Source organism: Arvicanthis niloticus, chromosome 16 (genome assembly GCF_011762505.2).
Source record: "Arvicanthis niloticus isolate mArvNil1 chromosome 16, mArvNil1.pat.X, whole genome shotgun sequence".
In the NCBI taxonomy this organism is placed as follows: Eukaryota; Metazoa; Chordata; class Mammalia; order Rodentia; family Muridae; genus Arvicanthis; species Arvicanthis niloticus.
Window position 1 is genome coordinate 28,064,318 of NC_047673.1, and position 25,713 is coordinate 28,090,030.

The 25,713-nt window shown below is 37.6% G+C and overlaps 1 protein-coding gene across 2 annotated transcripts in view; it reads right to left on the bottom strand.

The window, feature by feature from the left end:
* Dlc1 (DLC1 Rho GTPase activating protein) overlaps positions 1-25,713 on the bottom strand; it is a 370,246-nt gene that overhangs the window by 331,056 nt on the left and 13,477 nt on the right. For both annotated transcript variants that reach the window (XM_076914035.1, XM_076914037.1), the window contains exon 2: positions 23,702-24,948. In XM_076914035.1, coding sequence (XP_076770150.1) covers positions 23,702-24,823 — 1,122 coding nt within the window. In that variant the 5' untranslated portion in view covers positions 24,824-24,948. The remainder of the gene's footprint in view (positions 1-23,701; positions 24,949-25,713) is intronic.

A 25,713-nucleotide genomic window follows, 5' to 3' on the forward strand; every position in this document is an offset into this window, starting at 1 on the left:
TCCCTATCAGGTCTTTGATGAACACTAAAGCTAAAATAATAAGCTTTCTGTTATTCTTAGTGTGTTCTCAGAAGCCCAGTGGATTTTTTGATTCAGTAGATTAAAAAAAAAAGAAATTGAATAAAAGATCATATTATGAGCAGCAACCATAGAAAACAAATTTTATAAACTGTGTAAATAAAGACATAACCATAACAGCAAATTTCTAGCTCTGGTGAATTTGGGGACTACGAAACCTGTGGCTGCCACTCTGATGGTTAGAACACACAATACAGGGAGGCATATGATGTTACAAAAAAAAGTGTGAGCGATTTACAAGTATTTGAAGTACGACACCAAGAACTGAGCCTGTGAGTTAAGGCGACCACAGCTGTCATCTTGAAAAGGTAATTAGAGACGAGTGGCATCATAAAGCTCTTCTAAACAGAATGAGCCACCACATCTTCCATCAATACGTCTATCACGTCCATCATGTTCTTCATCACATCCATCATCATGGCCATCGCCATGCCCATGGTGTCCATCACCATGTCCATCACCACGTCCATCACCATGTCCATCACCATGTCCATCATCATGTCTATCGCCATGTCCATCACCACGTCCATCGCCATGTCCATCACCATGTCCATCGCCACGTCCATCGCCATGTCCATCACCATGTCCATCACCACGTCCATCGCCATGTCCATCACCATGTCCATCACCATGTCCATCACCATGTCCATCATCATGTCCATCACTTCCATCAAGTCCATCATGTCCATCATGTCCATAATCATGTCCATCACTTCCATCATGCCCATCATGACTATCACATCCATCACCATGTCCATCACTTTCATCACGTCCATCACTTTCATCACATCTATCATCATGTCCATCACTTCTGTTATTTTCATTATCATGTTCATCACGTCCACCACATTCATCATGTCCATCATGTCTATCACTTCCATCTCATCCATTATCATGTCCATCATCATGTCCACAACTTCCATCATGTCCATCACACCCATCACACCCATCACATCCATCACATCCATCACATCCATCATGCCCATCATTATGCTCATCACTTCTATCACATCCATGATTGCGTCCATCACATCCATCACTTCCATCATGTCCATCACTTCCATCAGTCCATCACATCTATCACATCCATCACACCCATCATGTCCATCATGTCCATCACCACGTCCATTATGTCTCTCTGTATTTTCTACAGTACTCAAACTTGACTCTTTTTTTACGATCAGTTTTTCACTGAACTCTGAACAAGTGTTGTAAAATTCTCACTAAATAATCACCTTAATAGATTCACACACACACACACACACACACACACACACACACACACACAGAGAGAGAGAGAGAGACATGCATGCACACTACATACAGATAATTAATTCCAGGCTGTCCAATAGAGCCATAGTAACAACACCTACAGGCATATTATTTCTGACAAAGATGGTCTAACAACATATTGGAAAAAAGACAGTGTCTTTAACAAATGATGCTGAGAAACTGGATATCTTTATGTAGGAGAATGAAAGTAGATTCTTATCCTTACCTTCACATGGAAAGCAACACTAAATGGATAAAAAAAAAAAAAAAAACCTTAACAAAAGATGTGCAACTCTGAAACAGCTAGAAAAGAAGTAAAGGGATCATGTTATACACCCAGGTAAGAACATTCTTGATAGGATTTCAGTCTCAGAGAAAGTGAGTCCAATAACTGACAAATGAGACCCATGAAATGATAAGACTTCTATGTAAAAAAAGGAACTGTTAATTGGGTCAATAGGCAGTCTAAATGATGACAAACATGTGATAGAGGATTAATAAAAGGAACTGTTAATTGGGTCAATAGGCAGTCTAAATGATGACAAACATGTGGTAGAAGATTAATATCTAAAATATATAAAGATTTCAAGTCACTAAACAAGAAGTAACTATCAAAAACAATCGGACAATGATCCGACTAGAGAAGTCTCAAAAGAAGACACTCAAAAGGCCAGTGAATACATGGAAGAGTTTTCAAAAGTATCAGCTAAGGGAAAAAGCAAATTCAAACTACTCTGTGGTTCTACCTCATCCCATCAGAAAGGCTATGGATGGAAAACGAGTAACTATAAACGCTGGAGAGGGCATGAGAAACAAGGAGAATTGCTTACTGCTGGAGTCTTTGTGAAATGGTGCAGCTGTCATGAAAGTCCCTGTGAACATTGCTCAAAAAATCGAAAAATAGAATTATCACATGACCCAGCTCTATGATGGCTGGGCACACCCCTAAAGAACTTTAAATCTCAACTCAGAGATACGTACACAGCTATGGTCATTGTTAGTCTTTTTACACTTGGGAAATGTGATCTGCCTAGACAGCTCTCCACAGACAAATGGATAATAAGAGTGTAGTACATGTATATAATGGAATTTCATTTAGCTGTAAAGAATGAAATAATGCAGTTTTCAGGGGAACGAGTGGAAGCTGAAATGTAGTAAGTGATGTAGCCTAGGCTCAATATTTTGGCTTCTAACTTTTATATATGTATGTCTGTAAGGATGTGAGAAGGAATGTGCCAGGAAACTAGCCAGGAACCCATGACAGAGAGAGAAGCTATTTCAGCATGCAATTACCCTACAATGAAATCTCAGTAAATGCTATTCTGGCTATACTTAAACGTAAGACATCATGACTAATTGGATTGGCGCCAGACCATTTGTGAAGTATTTAGAGTGCCTGATTGTGTTCTATTAGAATTCCTGTTTAAATTGTCTTCCAGATGTGTAGTTTGTCCTCTGGTTGCCAATGTGCGGAACAATGATGTGTCATTTTGATTTTGGCACTTTGTACACTGTACCTGTTTCCACCGAGTTTCAGTTTGGTTTTGATTCTGATATCTTTAATCTTTTGGTAGTCCTCATTATGTAAATGCAAATCTTCTGGTAAAAACCATGTTCTAATGACTAGGGAATATGATTTACTCCTGACTAAAATGAAGAGCTGGGTTAGATGTACATTTAAGGGAAATAACAGTCTCTTAGGAAGCTGTAATGGGACCACACTGTGTGGAGGGAGCTGAGGAGAAAAATGCTGCAGAGGGAGGGGGAGGGTGGCAGAGAAGTGGGAGAAAGATCAGAGGAGAGGGTGTATAAATAATATTAATATTTATATGTTGTATTCTTAGAGGTTTGAAAATGTTCCATCCATAAAACAAGAAGTTTCTACTGAAGGACACAAGAGAACACCCCATAGTGTGTCCTCTTTAATAAGTGACTATTTAATGTTTCCTCCTATTTCAAGGATGAAAAGCTAGAGATAGTTATTTTTAAAAATTATTTTGTTTTTTTATTTTCAGTGTGTGTGTGTGTGTGTGTGTGTGTGTGTGTGTGTGTGTCTGTGTCTACATATGAATATCCACACATGTACAGGTACCTGATGTCAGTGCTTGAAAATGAACTTGAGTTTTCTACAATAACAGCAAGTGCTCTTGACCTCTGAGCCATTACACTCTCCTTAGCTAGAGCTGTCTTCAGATCCCTCATCTATGCCATAGGACCACTCCATGTCCTCAGTTCGAGGACAGCACCCTAAAAGCTTCCTCCTTTTATGTATAAACATTTCCTCTAGCGCATCATACCTAACAGTAAGTACCCCTTTCTAGCTTCCGTTCTCTGTTTCCTTTCTTAGTACACATTAAATAGTCACTTACTAAGCAGTTCTGCTTGTTTTCTTAATGCCTATTCTCTCTTTTAATCCTGAACTCATTGGAAGCCACAGAGCCCATCAGGCACAAGCCTTGATGGAGAAGAAGGTCACTCTGGGCAACTTGGCCAGGAGCTCCAAGCTGTTCCATGCTAGTTGTCTTCTTCATCCACCTTGTCTTACACACAGTTTTCAAAATGGTGGACACTACCTAGATTTTCACCAGTCTTGAAACCATTTCTTGTATTTTGAGATTGTGAAATGACAGAAGAAAGCAGGCCAAACAGGTACTGTGTAAAGGTAATCTGGGCTATAAGTGCGAATACCAGTGTGTTCTGGGGCAACACTAGAAGTGTAGAAGCCAGTTTAGGTGTTTCAGGAACCCAAGACAGAAAAGGTGGTGATAAGGAACAAAGGGATGGATATGATAGGCACTGGGGATTTGATATGATCATTTCTTCGATCATTAAACCTGCTCAGCTCACAGGTACACTTCTAAAGTTCAACACGGATTTCAGATTTCTAGGTTTTACAGCTCAACTTTCTATAATAACACTTATCATTCTACAGGTGTGTATGGACACGCAGCAACATGACTCTAATAGACAACTTTAGAAATCTTAAAAATTGGTTCTGGGAAATAAATCTGGAGCTCTGTACACACTCCAGACATGCTCTATCACACAGCTCTGTTCTCAACACTTAGTAAACATTTGGATTTCTGAAGCAAGCATTTTCGATATGTACTGATTTCATTTTTGGATTTACGCATGAATTTCAAGTTGAACTGCTTCAAACTCAGTTTGGCTCTTTACAGCTCCTCTCTAAGTGAAAAGGAGGAATCGCCTGCACAGCTGACAGATAGGTGTTGGTTTTGGCCTGCTCTTAGTGGGTTCTGTTTATTTCAAATAGTTTCACAACTGCCCTGGCTAAAAAGGGGAGGAGGGAAGGCATGTATTACAAATGTGATGATGGAATTCCGTGAAGAAAAACTATAGTTTGGATAGTGAGAGAAGTTAAATATGTCACTATGAACATAAGCAGTCCCTCAAGGCCAACGGTGATACATGCCAGAAAATACATCTGCACCTTTTCACCTGGGTGCCCATGGACCCTGACATGGATATACACAATGATAGATGTACAGAGGAAAGTTTCCCATGATCATTCGGCTGGCTTAGATGGTAACTTTTATAGGGAACATCTCCTTGTGTGCTAACAATTCTTAAGAAGCAGGTGCTTCACATAATTTGAAAACTAGAAATGTAATTTTAAAATGTGCAACTCCTCAGAATTTGAAATGGAACCCAACAAGGGCTATCTTTTACTAACCTTACACGATTCTTTCCATCACTGATGACTCTGGGTGGTGCCAACACACTTCTATTGTATCTTTGATTTATCTCCCCTGAATCTTCACACTAGAAAGGAAACTCGTGTGTCGCCCTTGTCCTATTTGGTATTACTCTCTTTTCATTAAAACGGGTTCAAAAGATGAAAATAGGTAGCATCATAGTCCTTTATGGCTGTAACTGTCTGTCTTACATGGAGCCCCCTCTCCTACTTTTCTCATCTCAAGGGACTTTGCATGTGCTCAGCTTTACAGTGACAGTCTGTGCAACATTTTGCTTTAGTAAGAAAAACTAAAGGCTCAAATCCAAGGAGCAGCTCCTGTGTGTGACTCTCTGGACCTGTGTGCTGACTTTTTGAATAATGTTTTCAGAGCAAACTGGGCATTTCAGAATAGTGGAGAGATTTATGTAGACATTAGAAATTAAGTTTCACAAACAACTGATTACCGAGAAGCAACACAATTGTTGCCCATTAATTCTTTTCAGCAAACAGTCAGTGTCAAGGTTGGAAATTTAGGGATATAATAACCGTGAGGTATTTAATATAGAAAACATTTTTTTCTATTCCATGTTGCCTGATATAGACTCAAACAGTTCTAAGCATGCATTTTATTTCTAGGATAAGAACCATTTTAGGAATTAAAATTCAGTGTTTTATGTGATCACTGATATATATATGAAAGAGAAATCTGTATGAGAATATATTAAAATGCACTGCCAGCTAAGAATCTTTGTCCCTTAACAATCTTAGTGATTGTTCTCAGGGTGGACCTTGTTAGAAATACCATTCAGCTTGTTTAAAACTTATCATGCCTCAATCCAAACACTGTGGACAGCTGAGAGAAAGTACTTTGTAGGTTCTAAGTAGACAGAAAAAAATATTTAGATAAAAGTTTATATTCATTGTAGAGGGAAAATGCAGATAAACAGAATTTAGGGGAAAGTTACACATTAGAAGAGAGTAACTTTTTTATTAATAAATTGGAAGCCAGAAGAAGCTGAGGGAAACAAACAACACTTTAGTTGCCATTTTCAATTAAAAAAAATTTTTTTTTTTGTCAACATATACCTGAAATACAGTGAAATCTTCAAGGCTATCTTCTCCCTCCTTCTACACACAGTGAACAGTTGTTTAAAATAGAGGGATAAAACATTTCCTTTCATCATTCAAAGAGGAAAAAAACTTTAATATTAGGTTTGTATTACATTTTGATGTGGGCCAATTCTTTCTGATTACTTTTAAATTATAGCTTTTCTATAATAATATGCAACTCAGCATCTTCTACGTGGGGCCTGCAGCTTTGCATTGGTAGCAGGACACACCACTATTAACGCTCTAAATTACAGTTTCTTGACCTTGTCAACACAGGCTCATTATTCCGATTAAAGTGTAGTGAAGGGATGCTTAAAGTTCCTTCCATTTGTGACATTTCTAGGGACCCATGAAAAGAAAATTCTCTTTCACTTTATATGTGTTAGGAGGATGCTGTTTGCACCGGTCTAGTCAAAGAAACTGTTGCTTAATAGGTAATGAATATGAAAAACACATCAAATAGTGTACCCTTTACAACAAAATGGAGTTAAAATACAAGGAATATCTTTAAGGAAAGGGGAGAAAATTAAAATACCACCTACATAATGGCAAACACATGCTGTGAGAATAACTGCTGTGTACACAAGAGCAAGGTCTTATGTTTCTAAATGTAGGTGCTGCTAGGCCATATTGATTCAATTTTCCACTTCCTGTGTTAGGGAACCTGTCCGCTCAAAGGTGAATATGCTTCCTGTTTGCTTCTGTGGGAAACATAGTAAAGCAGATCACATTCAGCCCGCTTACTAACATCCTTGTGTAAGTCATAACTTCATATTTTGTCAACTCATCTATCACAAGTTTTGAAAAAGACTTTTTTTATTTTTTTGCAAGAAGCCAAATGTGAAATCTCAGATCGTAACTGCTTGTTACACATGGCCTATACACTTATTACAAACCACAAACTTCCCACTTGGTGTAGGTCTCTCACAAGAGAGTATAAAAGTTAAGTCATTGTATTCCTGTTTTCTGAACATAGACATCTGCCAGTGTTCATAACAGGCATACAGCCCATGGGTTTTCATATTCTGTCCACTGTACACACAGTTATCCATCAGGAGTACATAGCATGAACAGAGCCTATAGGAAGCCATGCTCTGTTCTTAATTTAAAATGTCTTTATTTACACTAAGATGAAAATTGTAATTTTACATTTCTTGCCTGTTCCACTCTTATTAACATACCCTTGGGTGACTTCCTCCCAGTGATTCTAAAGAAGACTTCCCATTATGTGTTATTCTTTTGGCTTTCGGTTGTCTCACTTTGATAGACTTTTAAATTACAGGTTTAAGCCACTCCCATGATTGGAGTAAGCACTCATAGTTCCAATGTGACTCTTAGGGCTCCAGGAGTGTGTGAAATCTGGCAGAAATGACTACCTCAGGGCATCCTATTTTGTGGCTAGTAGATCTACTGACCACATCCAATCACCAAACAAGTTTTCATGATTTGCTTTTACTGTTCTGCTTATAACCAATTACAATCGAATCCCCCAGTGAGCAAACTAACATAAATGTAACGTCAGCACCTCTTTGGGATTCACTGCTACATAGAAATCTAGATTTATTTATTTATTTTTTAATGAATTTCAAAACTACTTAGTTACAAAACCTAACTTTGAAAAGGGGAAGCTTATTTGCTTCAGGTCCAGCCTTGGGTATCTAGTCTCCCCAGCCTCTTTAGAATATTATAAAAATATTCATATGTAAAATAGTTGAAAAGCCCTTATTATTTAAAAGTGTTTGTTCAGTCAATGGCTTCATGGTTTCAGTGAAACATTTGATTATTTCCTGAGACTTTATGTCTGTTTTTTTTAATACTGATATTCTTGAGAACAATTAAAATAGCACAGAGACAGCCCTAGCCCCAAGTCCTACAAGTACAAAATCCAGGATGCACCCTTCAAAGCTCAAGTAAGGCACAATGAAAAGAAATCCCCTATGTGGAATGGGACTCTATCCTAACAGTGTTTATCAGACCTATTCATGCTTTCTATCTGGAGTTATGCTGAATCACAGAATCATTACACTGGCATTTCACATAATACTGTATGAGGTTCCAGTATTGGGTCTATTGACTATTGCAGTATAATTTATGACTGAAGTTAGTTATTTACTCATTATATCACCATAAACAAGATGTAAACTCCATTAAGTTAGAGCAACTGTAAGTCTGGCAAAAATATAAAAGTCGTGGGAAAGAGGAGGCATTTAGTAAGAACTCAATTGACAAATGCAAATAGGCTGAAGGGCGTAATGAAAAAGTTACATAGCTAATGTTGATCATGTGGATGGTCTACATTTGTTTTCTCAAGTGCTTTTCCCCCTTCAGTTATTCCCAGACATTTCAGCTTATTCTCAAATCTGTAACCAGATCAATTTAGTAAAGCAAGTAAAAAAGTCACTGTTGATACTAATGATAATTATAGGCACATGGTGTTTACTCTCTGTAAGGCTCTGTCTTAATGACGAAGTCTATTCATATATGTGAACACATATGCTCTTCTTAGGAACAGAGCAACACTATGTATATTATACACAAGAAAAGCTGAGGCACAGAGAGATTAAGTGATATGCCACATCACCAAGTTGTAAGTGAGAGAAGTCCAGGCAGCTTGGCCTCAACATCTGCTGGCTTAATTACTGCGTTCCACATCTGGCACTGGAGCAAGGTAGCTGCTGAAGCTTCCCATGGACCATGTGGTCCTTCAGAATTTTCTGGATGAAAAACTGTGCTGGGGTATATAGATGGTGCAAATTCAGGCTACATTAGCATTTGGCTGACTGGAAGCCATAATAATTTTGCAAATTCGTCAATTACTTGACAGCCAGATTTTCACCTCAATTTTTCAATGAAAAATGATTCTAGCTCTACCCTCTGTACCTATTCAATCACATTTTATGACTCTTTTAATATTCATAAGAGTCTCATAAAGGAAAGACAATTGTCCCTAAATTTACAGATATATATAAATCACAGAGTTTGAATCACATCCCTGATTTAGGTTGGATTCGTTCCCTTATCATGGCTGACTTTCTTGGCAAGAAAAATCAAGCTCAGACTAAGCTATTCATTTTCTAGATCAAATAGTAATGCTAATAATTCAACATTTCTAAAACCTCTCTGTTAATTTTCAATGCGCATAAAACGCAATAAACCTTTCTGAAGTTTTCACTGGCTTAAGAAATGGAACCTGAAATCCAAGAGGTTTGTTAATCACTTGTTTGGGTCCTAAGCCAATATAAAACTAGAAGAGAAAGAGAAAAAAGAGGAAAGATGCACATTTTCTATTTGTTTAGCTAATTCTAATTGGTTCTATGAAAATTCCTGAGCTTATCTCAGAAAGAGACAGAGATGTGGGCATCGAAGGGTGCTGTCCTTTCTAGGAACACAAGCCAGAAGACAGGCACATCCTCTTGGCACCATTGTGTCTGGTGCCCAGATAACAGTGGCAGGGTTCTGCTACATGGGTTACGCAAGATCTTTTTCAACTCCTGTGGATATTGGCGTTTTTTTCCAGGGAGGCAGCCAAAAGATCTGGTGGTTTTCTTTGGTATTAGAAGATTAATAAATTAGTCTTGGTTTATAGTAACAGAAATCCACGAGGAGGAAACACAATCAACATCTCTATTACCATCATCTGTAGTGTGGAGTTGGCTCTGAAGCAGCCATTCATTCCCTGAAATAACACCATACAAGTATTTTAATTCTCACTCCAATAAAAGCCGATGTCGAATAAATGTGAACTTATTAACGATTGCATTAACAAAGAGCACAAGCTGGCAGTTTGGCCCGTGCATTAGATCAGAGGCCTATAACACATTATAACTAGGGTTTTTTTTTTTTTTTTTTTTTTTTTTTTTGACACCACTCAGAAGAAGAAACTCTCAGATCTAATTGCTTCCTTTCAGAATACGTAGGTACATGTATGCGTGCGTAGACATTTATATATAACATTTTCCCCAGTGACATATGGCAGCAAAGCACTCACTTTCTCTGGTATTCTCAATAGATATTACAAAGAAATTTGCTGGGATCTGAAATGCTCTAAACACGTTTTCCTTTCTCTTTCTGTTTCTTTCCCTGCCATTCTGCTCTCACACACCCTTCTTTATCCACTTCCTCTTCATCTTTCTTACTACGCTTTCTACCATCCAGTGACAAACTTGTATGCTAGCGAGCAGAAGACCTGTTTGACTTTTACTCAGGTATTAAGGAAACATGAGGGCCTCTGCTGTGTGGCTGCTGCTGGTGTATTCAGCACATACATCCTTCCCGTACCATCGCTAGCTTCCTCAAAGTGACATTAGCCGGAAACACTGTGGAATTCCTAGCCTAGTGGCCTCACAACCTGCTTAACTGTGTGCTTCTCTTTCAGCATATGTCTTAATTAACTATAGATATTGCCATGAACTTTTGTGGTAATATACGTGTGTACATTCATAGATATATACATATATAAGCTTCAAAATAGAATCAGCTTCATGTACATAAATATGCATATATACATGAAGTTGATATGTGTATGCTATATATTACTTTAGAATGTATATTCATGCTAAAATAATATATATGTATATATATACAACTTTTTATACATATTGCGTATGAATAAATGTTAATAGATTTTCTATCATTCTGCATTTCCACCCTATCCACTCCTCTCCAGACGCAAGTATAATCATATTCTAAATAATGTTCACATCTCACATATTGTCATGTGATTAATGGGTTCTGATCAACTTGAGATGTACTCAGAACCAGGTCTTACATTGTATCTTTCTTTTCCTGCTTTCCTCATGCCCTGCTGTAGAGAGAAGATTGTGATATAAAGGGTAGACTATTTGATCAATGATTTGCTACATTTGACTTAACTCTTTCTGTTCTGTTGTTTGTTCATGCAATTATTTAAGTCTTTAGAACAAGATCTTGCTGTTTAGTCTCCTGAGGTTGGCTTAAAAAATGTGATCTATGATTGTTCTGCCTCAGTCTCCCAAGAATTACCATAGAAGAAATGTGATACAGAGTCTGGGTGTTTGATTTAATTTCTTCAGGCTTTTTATTGTGTGGGCATTTCAATGATAATATCCTCTTTTTTTTGAAAAATCATCATAACCACAAGAAATTCACCTGATTTAGCATTTATGGGCAGGTTCTAACTGGGTAGATGCTACAAACATAAGGTTGAATATCTATCTCAAATGAGCTTATTCTGTGGTGAGCAACAATGAATTAGAAGCAAATTCAGTGAATTTTCCCATTATTTGTTATAGGGCAAAACTATAAGAAGGATCTATGTATTATGCTAAGAAAGAATCATATTGTGAGACAATGTGAAGATAATGGAAAAACTAATTCTGGTGAAAATTGGAAGCTGTTTCTTCATTCAAAAAGATTCCAATACCAAATAGTTAGTTCTTAAAACATACACACAAGTAACATACAGATTGAGCAAGTTATACTATGTATTTAGGAAAACACACACACATATGACACACATACATATATCATACAAACACATGACATATATGACATGACACATGACATATATACAAACACATGATATACACACATATATATGACACAGACAAATACACACACACACACACACACACACACACACAAACACTATATTTAGTGACAACAATCAATGGAAAAGGCCATGAGTTTGAAAGATAGCAAGGGGAGAAGGTATATTGGACAATGTGAAGGAAAGGGGAAAAGGAGCAAATAATATAATTATATGACAATATACACATATTTTAAAAGACTCCTAGGCATTTGAGTATGTTGAGTGTGAGTTTACTGAAGTCTTATGCTTAGTCTGAGAGAGATGCAGCCTATGAGGGCTGGCTGTGGGCATCAGAAGACCTGGTGTAGAATGACATGTTATTTCTCTCTCTCTGCTCTGTCATTAGTGGGATTAGCTTCATGTTCTGGTGTCCTTGGTAAACTTCTGCTAGTGGTCACCATGCCTTTGTGTTGACATGGAATCCTAGCTCTGCCTTCTGAAAATGAATGCCCTTTTCTCTTTTGTTTGTGAATGAATAACACGCAATGCATCGGTGTTTCTTTTACTCTCCCATTTTAGCTTAACCTCATTTATTTCCTCTCCCGACCCACTCTCCCTTTTTATCTGTCTTTATCCACTTTTTCTTTCTCTTATTTCTTTCATTCTCCTATGTTCAGTGACCACCTTGTATAGTAGCAAACAGAAGGCATGCTTGAACTTTCCCCAGGGATTTAAGGAACTGTATGTTATGTAGTATTGGGACCTCTGCCCTGTGGATATAGATGGTGTAACTTAGTACATATATCCACACTCTGCTAAATATCGATTATACATTGAGTTCACCAGACTATATTCAGTATTTTTATCATGTACTTGTTTTTCTAGTATTGTTGGTTTTACAATCAAATGTGTGATAAGCCAAAATATTTGAACCTCAACTAGCTGCAAATTTATTTGACTTTCTAGTTGTTTATTTGCACAAAGTTGCTTGATGGTCTAACACAGCCCCACAAAACACAAAACCAGCTGGACACAACAGGTGAAGAATTCTTGAAGGAATATTTTATTCATCTGAACCCAATAGCCCAATGTCTTCTCATCAATTGTAATCCTTGACTTAGAGTACATTGAAGGTTTTAAGTCACAAAGACTGATAGAATGCAACACAATCAACAGACCCATCATTAAAGCCAGCATGACATTAGTGTCAAATCATACTGTTATTATGACTTTGTCTGCTGGACACCCTTCCACGCTCCTTTATCCATTGAGATAAAATTCATTCACACATATCAATCCTTGTCATGGTCTTCCTGTCACTCAACATATCTTGTCACCTCAGCTCGGATCTTGGTTTAACCATCTTCGTGGTTTTAATTATTTCCTTAATTTTTCACCTCTTTTCATTTGTGCAGCTACCTTCATATTTTGGTCCATCCCATAACTTGTGTAATTCACTGTTCTCTTTCCATCACTTGTTGGTCCATGTGACATTTACATAACAGAAAATCTCTCACAGGGATATTCAGGAGACAGAGGAAAATGAGGATGAGATTTGAGAAATGAATATGCTTTGGCCAAATTTATGTATATTACAAAGATAGAATAATAACAGAACACTTCACTTTTTATCAATATAAACTAATTTATATATCAAATTTTACTAAACATTTAAAGCACAGTGTGTGTTGTGTGTTTTTGCTCTTGGATAGATTTTTTTTTTATAAAAATTACTGTGCCATTTGATCAATATCACTTTTATATATGACATAGTTTTCTGACATGAAAATGTATGATGTAGTACAAAGTTAAAGTGCCACACATATATGTAGAATGCAGTGAAACACATATTTAAGCCGTTATTCTGTTTACACTGTGATGTATTGGACTATATTAATATTAGGTGATATTTCTTGATATGTCTGTGGTTATTTCTCAGTCTAAATATTCCTATTCTTTCTTGATAATAGAAAGTTTTAGGCACATGTTTTTCCATATCACAGCTTCTAATTCTCAGGCCCCTGATAGCCTAGTATAGAGATGTAACTAAATTTTAGTCTACAAACTCTGAGACAAAATAATGAGTTCATTTTCCAGATTCTTCTGTATACAGAGGTATAACCTGCCTTTATTATTTCCCTGTACTTACAATCTGAATATGATGAAGATTCAAGAGAAGGAAGAAGATTGATAAAAGCAGCCTGAAAAATATAGAACCAATATATTTGTCCATACCTGCTGATACCCAGCCATCATGGACAAGTGAAAGAGATTATTTAAGCCATCATTTTGCTGACTTATAGTGATCATGGTCAAGCCTAACCTCTCAATATTAGAGGTTAAAAAATTAGCTCCTATAATTAGCTTGTATTTTTCTTCATCTTTTATGTCTGTATGTGTATGTGAATATGTCTGCATTTATGTAGGTTCGTATGTCTGTAAGCATATGCACACATATGTGTGAGAGTCTGTGTGTGTGTGTGTAGGTTAGAGATCATTTACAGGCACTCTGATGTCTTTTTTGACCAACTGCCTACTTTCTTATTTAAATTAAAGTTTACATGTCTGCATATATAAATGTGTGTGTGTGTGTTCACATGTGTACACAGGTGTACCATGACCCATGCAGGACACTCAGAGGAAAACTGGTAGTAGTTGATTTTTCTCCTTCTGCCACATAGGACAGGGATATATACCTCAGCTTGTCAGACTTTTTCCCAACTATCTTGCCAGTTTCTACCTTGCTGTTTTTAGATAAGGTGTTTTACAGACTTGAAGTTGAATGAGTGTGCTAGGCTGACTAGATATGAGTCCCTGTGAGCTGCTAGACAGCCTATCCCAGCACTGAGAGAATGTACTTAGGTTTCTATGGAAGGAATCCAAGTCCATACACTTCTGCAGCAACTACTTTATTGACTGACCTATCTCCCCAGCTCAACTCTTTTTAAGACCTGGTATCTCTGTAGCCCAGGCTGGCTTAGGATTCATAATGTAGCCCATAGTGGTCTTTCTGCCTCAGTATATAAAGTGTTGAGATTAAAGGCATATGTCATTATACACACCAAGAATCACAAAGCCAAGACTTACTCATTTTTGCATTGAGGGAGTTTCTTGGAAGTGGGTATTGGTGTCATCGTACAGTTATTACTTTTGCAATACTTCCTAGAGTTTATCCTGTCATGTCATATATATAGTTTATGTCTCATCTAAGTGTGCTAATTAAAAACACATTCATATATTTCTTTAACTATAATATTATTCAAAAACTTGGCAAATACTTAAATGCTTTTTACAGCAGATGGAAGTTGGGACTCTTTAATTAGTAAACCGCCATCAATGACAAATCACACTAGTTTTTCCAAAACCTCCAACCTCAAGTCTTTCTCTATTCTTTTCCATCTTCACATAGCTTCTGGTTTAAGCGACCACTTCTTAGGCTGTCTCCCGCCTCCAGACATCTGTGGAATGTGTCTCTGAGAATTGCTTTGAAGGAGCTGCCTCGGGCCAGGGATTCACCAAGACCATAAGGGCACTTGTCCTATGCCACACAACCATGTTGCCCATTCACTAATGTCTGCTTACAATTCTCTTGGTTTTGCTTTGGTTTTTGTGGTTTTAATTTTAATTCCATGAACTATTTTAACATATTTAAGTTCAAAACCATATTATTAGCTCAACAGCTCATTGGTTGGGTATGCTACACAGTCCTCAGTAGTGGAGACTCCTTAGAAATACGTTTTTCTGTCTTCCCTGGATTGTCACAACTATTACTAGACAAAAAAAGTCATGCAAAATAAGTGCCTCCCAAACTTTATAGGTTCCAAAGAGAGACAATGTAGATATAAAGAACATTATGTCCAAAGGAGTACCAGGCAACATATTCAGGAGATCATTCATTTTGTGTTGTTCCTTGAGACAGGATCTTATTGTATAACAAAAGCTACTTCCGTATGTATTGTATAATGAAATTTACCTTCATAACTCCCATCCTTCTGTATCAGCCTCTGAAGTGGGGAGGGACTTTCAGGCCTGTATTGCCATCCCCTTTAGATGGAAGAATTTTGTCCCTTTTGTTTTACTGTTTGATTTTGTTTCATTTGTTTTTATTTCCGTCTTAGAACATTCATTATATCCCAGTGGAAGAAAAACAAAATCTATGCTTGAAAATTCCAGGAAGAATTTAGTATTCTTATTTGGCATTCAGTTAATGAGTTGATTGAAGTTCTCAGCCTCAGATTGCCTCACAGCCTATTTCCTGTTTCCAATCTCTCTTGTCATGTTAGTCCATGACTAAGAAATAGTTTTAACTAGACAGATGGCTTATCATAGTCTGGTATTGGGCACCTAACATTGTACAAACATGAAAACATGGCTCACTTGTGTCTCTGAAGACACTGTTCTCAGCAAACCCAGTGGCACAGATTTCTAATCTCAGCTATCAAGAAGGCTAAGCAGAAAGATTAGAAAGATTATGTTGCCTGAAAGCAACATAGTGATTTGTAGGTTAGCCTGGGACAGCTCAGAAAGACTTGTCTCAAAATAAAGTTAAAACTAGAAAAGGTTGGGAATAAAGGCCAGGTATAGGATGCTTGCCCAGCATTCCTTCCTCCAGATTTCTCTCTTTTAAACTAGCTAGCATCACTGACATTACAATTCAAGTTTCAATTAAAATTTTTATTGCTATTTTGAAAAACTATAAATGATTTCATTTTCATGAGATAATAATTACAATGTGCATACATGACATATTTCAAATATTTATGTTTATAATACTATTTTAGCTTTTATTTTCTTGTATTCATTTCACCTATAAGTTTACCATTTATGAGAAATATATAGACTACAAAGTAAAAATTTTCTTCTTTTATCTCTTGAATTCCATTCTAATATGTGATGCCACCTTGTACCTGGCTAGAAGATATTTAGCATATTCTATTCAGTTACAGAGTTTATTCTGTTTATAGGCTGGAGCTGAATAATAATTGCACCCATAGACTCATGAATTCAAATGCTCAGTTACTAAGGAGTGACACTATTTGAAAGGATTCGGGAGATTAGGAGATGTGGCCTCATTGAAGGGAGAATGTCACTGAGGTTGGGATTTTAGGTATCAAAAGCCCAAGCCAACCCCATATTCTCTCTCTCTCTCTCTCTCTCTCTCTCTCTCTCTCTCTCTCTCGTCTCAGGTACTATAGTGTCAATATAATATCAGGATGTAGCTCTCAGCTACTGCTCCAAGGCCAGCTTGCATGCCACCATGCTCCCCACCATGAAGATAATTCACTGAACCACAGGAATTGTTAAGTAAGTCCCCCCTAAATGCTTTTTTTTTAATGAGTTAACTTGATCATATATCTCTTCGCAGCAATAGAATAGTGACTAAGACAGAACTAGTACAAGGGACTGGGGTATTGCTGTGATAATCCTGATTGTACCCATTGTTGGCACAATGTGGATTTTGAGACTTTAGACTAGAAAAGCAGTTGGCATTTTGAGTGGGGCTTAATGGACAGAGAGGACACTGTGGCCAGTGGGGTTCCAATACAACAATTTTCAGAGCCTGGAGGTCATTCTTGCGATATTTTGGCAAGGAGTGTGGCTGCTTTTTTTGTTCTTGTCTTAAAAATTCACCTGAGGTTAAATTGAAGAGTTTCAGATTAATGTGATTGGCAGAGTAGATATCAAGGCAGCCTAGTATTGACTGTGTCCTGTGGTTATTAATAATCACTCATATGCAGATCTATCCTGAAAAGGAGCAAGCTGGACAAAAAAAATACAAAATGTTCAGCTTGAAAAAGACACAAAAAATTTAAAGAAAACCCTGGTGGTGAATGGAATAAAGGAAATGGTGATGTCAGGGAAAGACACCCCTGCCTTCACCCTGCCGTAAGTGTCCAACTTGTGAAAAAGAATTAAAGAAAAGCTTAAGTAATGAAGGAAACCATCAGCAACAGAAAGCTGATCGAAATGTAATTGGGTAGGGGGCCAAACTCTACTCCCATCAAGCAGCAGAATTTAGCAGATTCGCCATATAGTTGTGGCTTCAGAGTCAAGAATGCAAGAAATAGGTTGCAGAATTTTTCACCAAGGCTAAGGAAAACCACCAAGGCCAGGTATATGTCAGAGGTATCCCTGTACAACGGCCCAGAGAGGCCATTGCACATAGCTATGAAGAGGAAGCCTGGGTTTCATGGGTGACTCTGAGATGTTGGCGATACCTGTCTTGGAATAACTGTCAAAGAGAGCTGCAGCCCAGGTATGAAACCAGCCCAAGAGAGGAAAGTGTGCTGCAGCCAACAAGATGAAAGCAGTTGGACATCTGAAGAATGCTTTGACATCACACACAGAGATGCAGAATTTGGAGTTTTTCTTGCTGTTTGATTGTTTGTTTGTTTTGGTCTTGCTTCAGTCCAGAATCTTCTCACGGTGCATTCTTTCTTTGTTTCTTTTTGGAATGGTAATATATGTTTTGTGCCATTGTTTGTTGGAAGTGTATGATATTCTTTTTTATTTTTATTTTACAGGGATTACAGGTAAGGGATTGCCATGAATCTCAGAAGAGACTTCAAACTTTGGAATTTTAAGGTACTGAGATTGTTTTTTTTTTTTTTCTTTTTTTTTTTTTGTTTGAAAAGATTTTTTTAAATTTTATTTTATATTTTATTTACATTTAAGATGCCATCCCCTTTCCCCATTTCCCCTCCCTAGAAAACCCCTGTCCCATGCCCCCCCTTTCCTTTTTGCTTTTATACAATTTTTTTAAAATGTTAATAAAAGGATTTATAAGTTTGGTAATGCTCAATCAGAAGCGTAACCCAATACCCAACCTAGATATAAAAACTATCTTTGACTGGTGGAGACATGTGAACATCTGCCTCCATGCCCCCTCTCTCTTTCTCTCTCTCATCACCTAGCTTTTCCTCTTCTTCATCTCCTCTCCTTACTCCATCTCTTCCTCTCAGTACTCCTTCCCACTTAGCTCCTCCTACATATCACTCTTCCTGTTAAAGTAAAACTTTTCTCTCAAAATACAATTAGAGCATACTTATTCCTAATTGTACCAGTGAGATACAAGATAGTCCTAATACCCAGTCCATCATTTTGTTGACTAACCAGAACCTCTGTCATCTCTTCTAACTAAAACACTTACTTTTGCTTGCTCCTGGCTCTTTTTTTTTTTTTTTTTTTTTTTTTTTTTTTTTTTTTTTTTTTTTTTGCTTTAGAATGAATGTCAGCTGATCTACTCAGATCTTTTCTCTCAAAGTAAATAGCCAGAATTGGCTATGAGACTATAGGTCTTCAACCCTGTCAGAAATCCAGAATGACTGAGTTAACTGAAGTTATGGGAAGCACTAAACATAGCTTCTAAAACTTAGCCAATTTATAGAGACTGCTGAATACCTGAAAAGCCCCTATACTACCGAACGTTGGAGCATCAAATCTTCAGCCTTCTGGCCCAGAGTCATCTGACAGACCTTAGTGATGCAGGATTATTAAGGGCTGATTACTCTGTCTAGGTAGATATAATCAGTTGACTATTCTGCATGTGAGTCCTTTTCTGGACAGTAATTTGTCTGTAGATGGAAAGAGGCAATTCTTGCCTAGTGGCTGTCACCACACAACTGGAGTAACTCCAAGGATGCTCAATTTCTTCTTAGAATCCATGACAGGAAGCTGTCAGGAGCAGACAGGTCTCTAATCAGAATGGACATTAATATATAAATATTTGTAGCATCAATTATATGGACTTCTGATGTTTTGAAAACCAACTATCCATGTAAGGTAACCTGGACTGTTGTCTGTTCACTCCTCTCAGTTATTTCTAAATTAAATATGGGAAACCTCCTAACAATAAACTCAAAGCCATGAATTTGCTATAGTTCCTTAACTCATAGGTTAACCGTCCCAAATCAGTTAAAAAAGTTAATGAAGGACTGGGTCTAGGCCTTGTATTCCTAAATGTGTTATACAGGCACAATGCCCATGAGAGTATCAATATTCATCTCACTTTTATATTAATAAGAGGCTCGTACCAATGAAAACCTTAAATTTGAAATCAAAGTAAATTTTGTACCATTTAAGAAATTATAACTCCATCTTGATAATAATTATACAGATTTCTACCAATAGGTTATGGCTATGCAATAAGTCCTAGCTAATCCTCCCTGTTCCAACAAAACCACTACTTTTCCCTAGAAAGACAGACCATTATTAACCACATTAGTCCCCAAGCCCAGGGAATAGGGGCGCTGACTCTTCTTTAACTTTTTCAAGCTGATTAAGGGTGTTGAGATATTAGAAGAGGGGTGGGGGGAAGAGTAAGTTGATAAGCCTCTGATGCTGTGTCTTCACTGAATCCAGATGGAATTCCAGGACATCGGAAGTTTGGGCACGTCTACTCAGTATGCTTCTGCTCTGCGATCCGTGCCCTCCCTAGGGTGCCTCCGGACTCAGTTTCCAGAGGGAGCAGATCGGCTGGGAGACTGCTTGAGCCACCAGTATCCGGGCCAGAGCGGTATTGAGATTGTTAAAGACTATGGGAACTTTTGAAGTTGAACCAAAAAGTTTTGCATTATGATATTGTTATAAGCATGTAACAGGGAGCCAGGGAGTGGTGGTTTGAATAAGAATGGCCCTCACAGGCTCATAAATTTGAACGTTTAGACAGTCACCAGGGAATGACACTATTTGAAAGGATTAGAAGAATTAGGAGGTGTGTCCTTGTTAGAGGAAGTTTGTCTATGAGGATACACTTTAAGGTTTCAATAGCCTGTGCTAGCCCTAGGATCTCTCTCTCTCTCTCTCTGCCTATGGATCAGCATTAACCCTGAGCCACTGCTCTAGTGCCTGCTGGTCTGCTGGCCTGTTTTCTACCATCATGATAATGGGCTAAATCTCTGAAACTGTAAGCAAGCTCACAATTAAATGCTTTCTTTCATAAGAATTGCCTTGGTTGTGATGTTTCTACACAGAAATAGGACAATGATTAAAATAAAAAATGGTTTTATTAATTTCTAAATCTACAAATATATTTTTTCACTTAAGCCAGAATATGATATACTTACTAGTTTGCCAATATTTTCTTCCAGTTGAACAATATCATGGATAACTTTGAAGATGGATGCCATGATTTTCACTTTATTGTGTGTACATGTGTATGTGTGTATGAGTATGCATGTCTGTGTGGGGGTTCATGCATGTGTATGTACATGCATGTATATGTGTATACATGTATGTGTTTATGTATGTATATGTATGTGTGTGTATGCTTGAATGTGTGTATACACTTGTATCTATGTATTCTTGGTGTGCATATGATTGTCAGAGTATAGTGACACTGAGTGCTTTCCTCTGTCACTCTCCATCTTTAACTTTTCTTCTAATTTCAATCTTATTTTGTGTGTGAGCATTATATCTGCATGTATGCATGTATACCAAGTACATGTTTGGTGTCCATGGAGGTTGAAAAAAGCATTGGTTCCACTGGAACTAGAATTAAGATAATTGAAGGATAACCTGTGGGTACTGGGAATTGAACCCAAGTCTCCTGAACAAAAGCATTCAGTGTCCTTAACCATTGAGCAATCTCTCCAGCCACAACTCTCAATCTTAGTTTCAGAGATAGCTTCTCTCATTGACCCTGGAGCTTAGCCTTTGGCTAAACCAGCTGTCCAGCAAGCTCAGGGATCCTACTGTTTTTGGACCTTGAGTGCTGGGGTTACAGGGATGTCTTGCCACACTCAGATTTTTATGTGCGTTCTGGGACATCCAATTTGGTTCTTTCTGCTTGTGTAGTCCCTTTACTGACTATGCTATCTCTATTACGTTCATGTCCTTAATGGCTGTATAGCATCCATACAATTTGTAATAGTTAAATATATGTTGATCAAAATTAGACTGTTTCTCTTAGTTTTTAGTTACATGAAGCAATGAATATCTCTGCACATGTGTTTATATGTATACAATTGATTATTTTGGCACAATTTAAGCTAATTTTCAATTTATAGTTATTTAACACTCATTAGTAACAGATAAAACAAAAGTTATTACCCATTTTAATACTAATGATTTATGCCTTAACCACATTTTTCTATAACAAATATTGAACCTAAATGTTTGCATTTAGTCTACTCATTCCAAGGTATGCCAAAGGCTGTAATGTCAAAGGAAGCATTTCAACCAAAAATCCGGCAACACGTTGGGGTGTTGAAATGCTTAAAATAGAACATTTCAATGAGAACTTGCAAATGAGATGCGACTATAGCTTTCCAAGTGCAGCCCTTAGCAGGATACTGAAGAGCAGATTCCTTCCTGCATTCTTCATATTGATATCAGTGTCCAACCGTGAGCATATGTTGCAGGAATGTTTAATGTGTCTGTAGGCAGTTGTGCCAGATTTGTCTTATTTTAGGGAGCCATGTCATAAGTCAGTTAGTATTTCCTTGTGTCATTATTGCATTCTCTCCAACAGATTTGGTAGGACACATGGAAATTTCTGGAAATGTGACCTGAGCATTCCAATCATAATAACTTCATGGGGGACTGACATCTGAGTACAACTTACATAAGGAAGAGAGTATTTTCCAGAAGCACAGAATACTCTGTTGGAATATAGTCTGAGCATGTATGATTTTTTGCTGTAACATCTTTGAGTTCATTTCAAGTAGTTGAAATGACTACATCCAGTTTAATGATCTAGTTTGTTAACAAAACCACAGTGTATGGAAATAAGAGAGAATTGGAAAAGTTCCCCCTCCAAAAGTGGGTGAATGGTCCCAGTTAAGCAAAACTAAGAATAGCTCTCCTGTTTCACAAAAGTTTCATCAGAATTTCTTCAACTGCCATGGGAGAGTGATCAGAGAAGAAACTATCCCGTAGAGTTATTTCAGTTTATGTAGTACTATGTTGTTAGAAAAACATTGTACAGGAAGCCTGAAATCATGAATAAGAGTTCAGTGCTAACCCACAGTCATGTAGAGTAACTCTGTATTTGTTTTTGACTTCTATGGGGAATTTGTAGTATAATTCAAAAGGCCTTGGTATAAAATAATTATATCATGTAAATAAAGTAATTGGTATAAATAATTATATCATTATTGGTTATAAAATAATTATAATTGATATAAAATAGTTATATTGGTATATATATGTATATCCATACATACATATATATATATAATTTGGTATAAAATAATTATATCATAAAATAATTATATCATGCCCTTTCAAGGCAAAGACATCATGATGCCTCTTCTGATGGTAGATGCACTAGTACTACATTTAAAGTAATATTAGCACATGCATAGTGTCTTTTCATAGAGAAAGTGTTATTTTGAATTAAGATTTATTTTATTTTCAATTCCATGTACGTGTGTGTATCTGCCTGTGAGGCATATACACAGGAGTGCAGGGGCCCACAGAGGCAGGGGTCATGCACGGGGTCCCCTGGAAGAGGAATTACAGGCTACTGGGAGCCACTCCATGTGGATACTGAGAACTGAACTCTGGTCCTTGGGAAGATAACTACATGTCCCTAACCTCTGAGCCACCCCACCAGTCTCAAGTTAATTTTCGTTAGATACGTGACTGCTGAGGACTAAATATGCTCTTTGAAAGGAAAGGAAAACAAGCCCAAGCAAATGAGACAAGATTAAACACACGGCTGCTTTTCTTATAAAAATTACATGTCCCTTTTCAGAAGGCCTTGAACTACAGAGAAATGCCGTGGTGAGTACTAAATTCCAAGGACAGTGAGCCATGGTGGGTGCTATTTTAATGCATTTTAAAGAGCCACAAACCATCACAATGCTGTTAGTGAAACTGTAAGACTATTGTGCGTCAACTCTCACAGAGCTTCATGGTTTTATCAAATGAACAGTCTTGCAATTTGTACTAGCTACATGACAGGGTAGAAACAACAAAACCAAACAGAACATCTGTGCATCCTTTTCAGCCAAAGCCCATCCATAAGTTATGAAAATAAAGATATTTACAACATTTCAAAAACCAGACGAGCTACATCTGATGAGGCTTACCTTTCTCTTGCGCAGTCTGACTTGATTGTCTATGGTCTCCTGGGTGGTCACTGGGCCCCTTAAGTGTAAACACTGCATGCCATCTTCCCTACTGACCCCGAGTGTGCTTTTGTTTTGATATTCTGAGAACCCACTCTTCTCTGGGTCATTTTCTGCTGACATTCCACCAGGGCAGGAAGGAGGCTGCAGAAGGCAGCTTCCGCAATCTGCTTTTAATAATGGCGGTCCTCTGTCTGCATAAGGAGCTGCCAAGAAGTCTTCTTCTACTACATGGTGTCGATTATTTTCCTGGTCATCTTTAGGGAAGTCAGGTTTCCTGCGTTGTTGAGCGATTACTGCAGAATCAAGCAGTTGTGTTTCAGGTGTGACGTCTTTCACGAGTATTGAAGAATCAAGCAGTGGTGTCTCAGGTGTGACATCTTTCATGAGTACCGAAGAATCAAGCAGTAGTGTCTTAGGAGTGATGTCATCTTCCACATTCAAAGGCTGGAATGTATTTACATTGGGCACATCTTTTGTTTCACTTGCACTTCTATTCTTACAAAGCTCCAGGCTTTTACTTATAGCCTCAACATCTTTCCTTTCTCCACATTCTTCTGCTGGAGACCTATCAGCTTCACAAGCCATCCTCCATGTGTTATGAGGATCTTGGTTCTTTTGCATGGTGGACAATGTCTTCATAAAGGAGCCTGCTCCTTTGACACTGCCTTGGCTGTCTCTCTCATGCCTTTGTGGAGTTAAAATCTGTGAGTCATTGGTAAGGTGTGGATCAGAATCAGTATCCTCATCAGAAATGTGCACTAGTGTTTCTGTGCTGGCCTCTAGAGATAGAAATTGTTCTTCCCTTTCCTGGCTGTCACTCTCATCCACCTCCTGTGAAAGGTGACCCATTGGCCTCCCAGGAAAGTCTCTTGTCTCTGACCCACAACAGTGGTCTGGTACAGAGGCACCCTTCTCTTTATGGTCCACATTTAAGGTTGCATCTTTTTCCATCCTTACCTCCAAGCTGTCGGATGCCAGTCCGTGGTGACATGCTATGTCATACTCTTCAGAATTAAAAGGCTGCTCAGTCTGCTGAGTCACATGCTCTTCCCAGCTTCTCTTTCTGATAGCTACAGACATGTCATCATAGTTTAACAGCAGACAAGAAGACGTATTCCATATGACACTCAAAGAGATGGAAGTCGGGGAAAGAAGATTTCAAATTCATGGGTCGAGGAAGAGAATGTGATCTGCCGTGTTGTCAACTGAAAAAAATCGAAAGTATACTGTTATAGATCCATTTTTCACATAATTATATTTTATGGCAAAGAATCTAATCTGTGCTGTGAAGCAGATGTAAGAAATAATGCAAAGCTCTTGCTTAATAGCCTTAACCTGTTTTATTTCTTAGAAGCAGTCAAATATTAGAGAAAATTTTGCATTTAGTATTTTTAGTAAAAGTTCATCAGTACTTCCAAAACCAATTGGACTGGTTTATTAATGAAGAAAGATATAAGTACCCAAATATTTTAAGCTCCGTTAAGAAAATATTTGGATTGTGATGCTTAATAAAATTCACTGGAAAAACTAACTCGTTGCTCTGGCTTTGCGTGCTTTCCTGATTTACTTTTGTGAACAAAAGCCATTAAGGAAATTGAGTTGCTGCTTGGTTTGAATTGAAACAAAAGCCACCAGGGAACCAGTCCTGCAAAAACTTGAGCAATGGAGACAGCATGTGCAATGCATTAGTGTATGAACTCATTAGTAAAAGAACTCACACCCATCAAGTCCCAATGACCACGATCTCTCTACCCCAGAGAGTAACAAAGAAGCAGACCAATACAGTGTAGTTCATAGTAACTCGCAATTAATGGATAAGAAAGCAGGATGTATTCCATTATAAGGCTTTAGAACAAATATTTCTATCCATACAGTTATTTTCTGCCATCATTAATATCATTTCAGTGTTGTCAAAGTCTAAAACAGTGTGTAAATGTTCAATACAATTGATCTAGAATGTGAGTCAATGT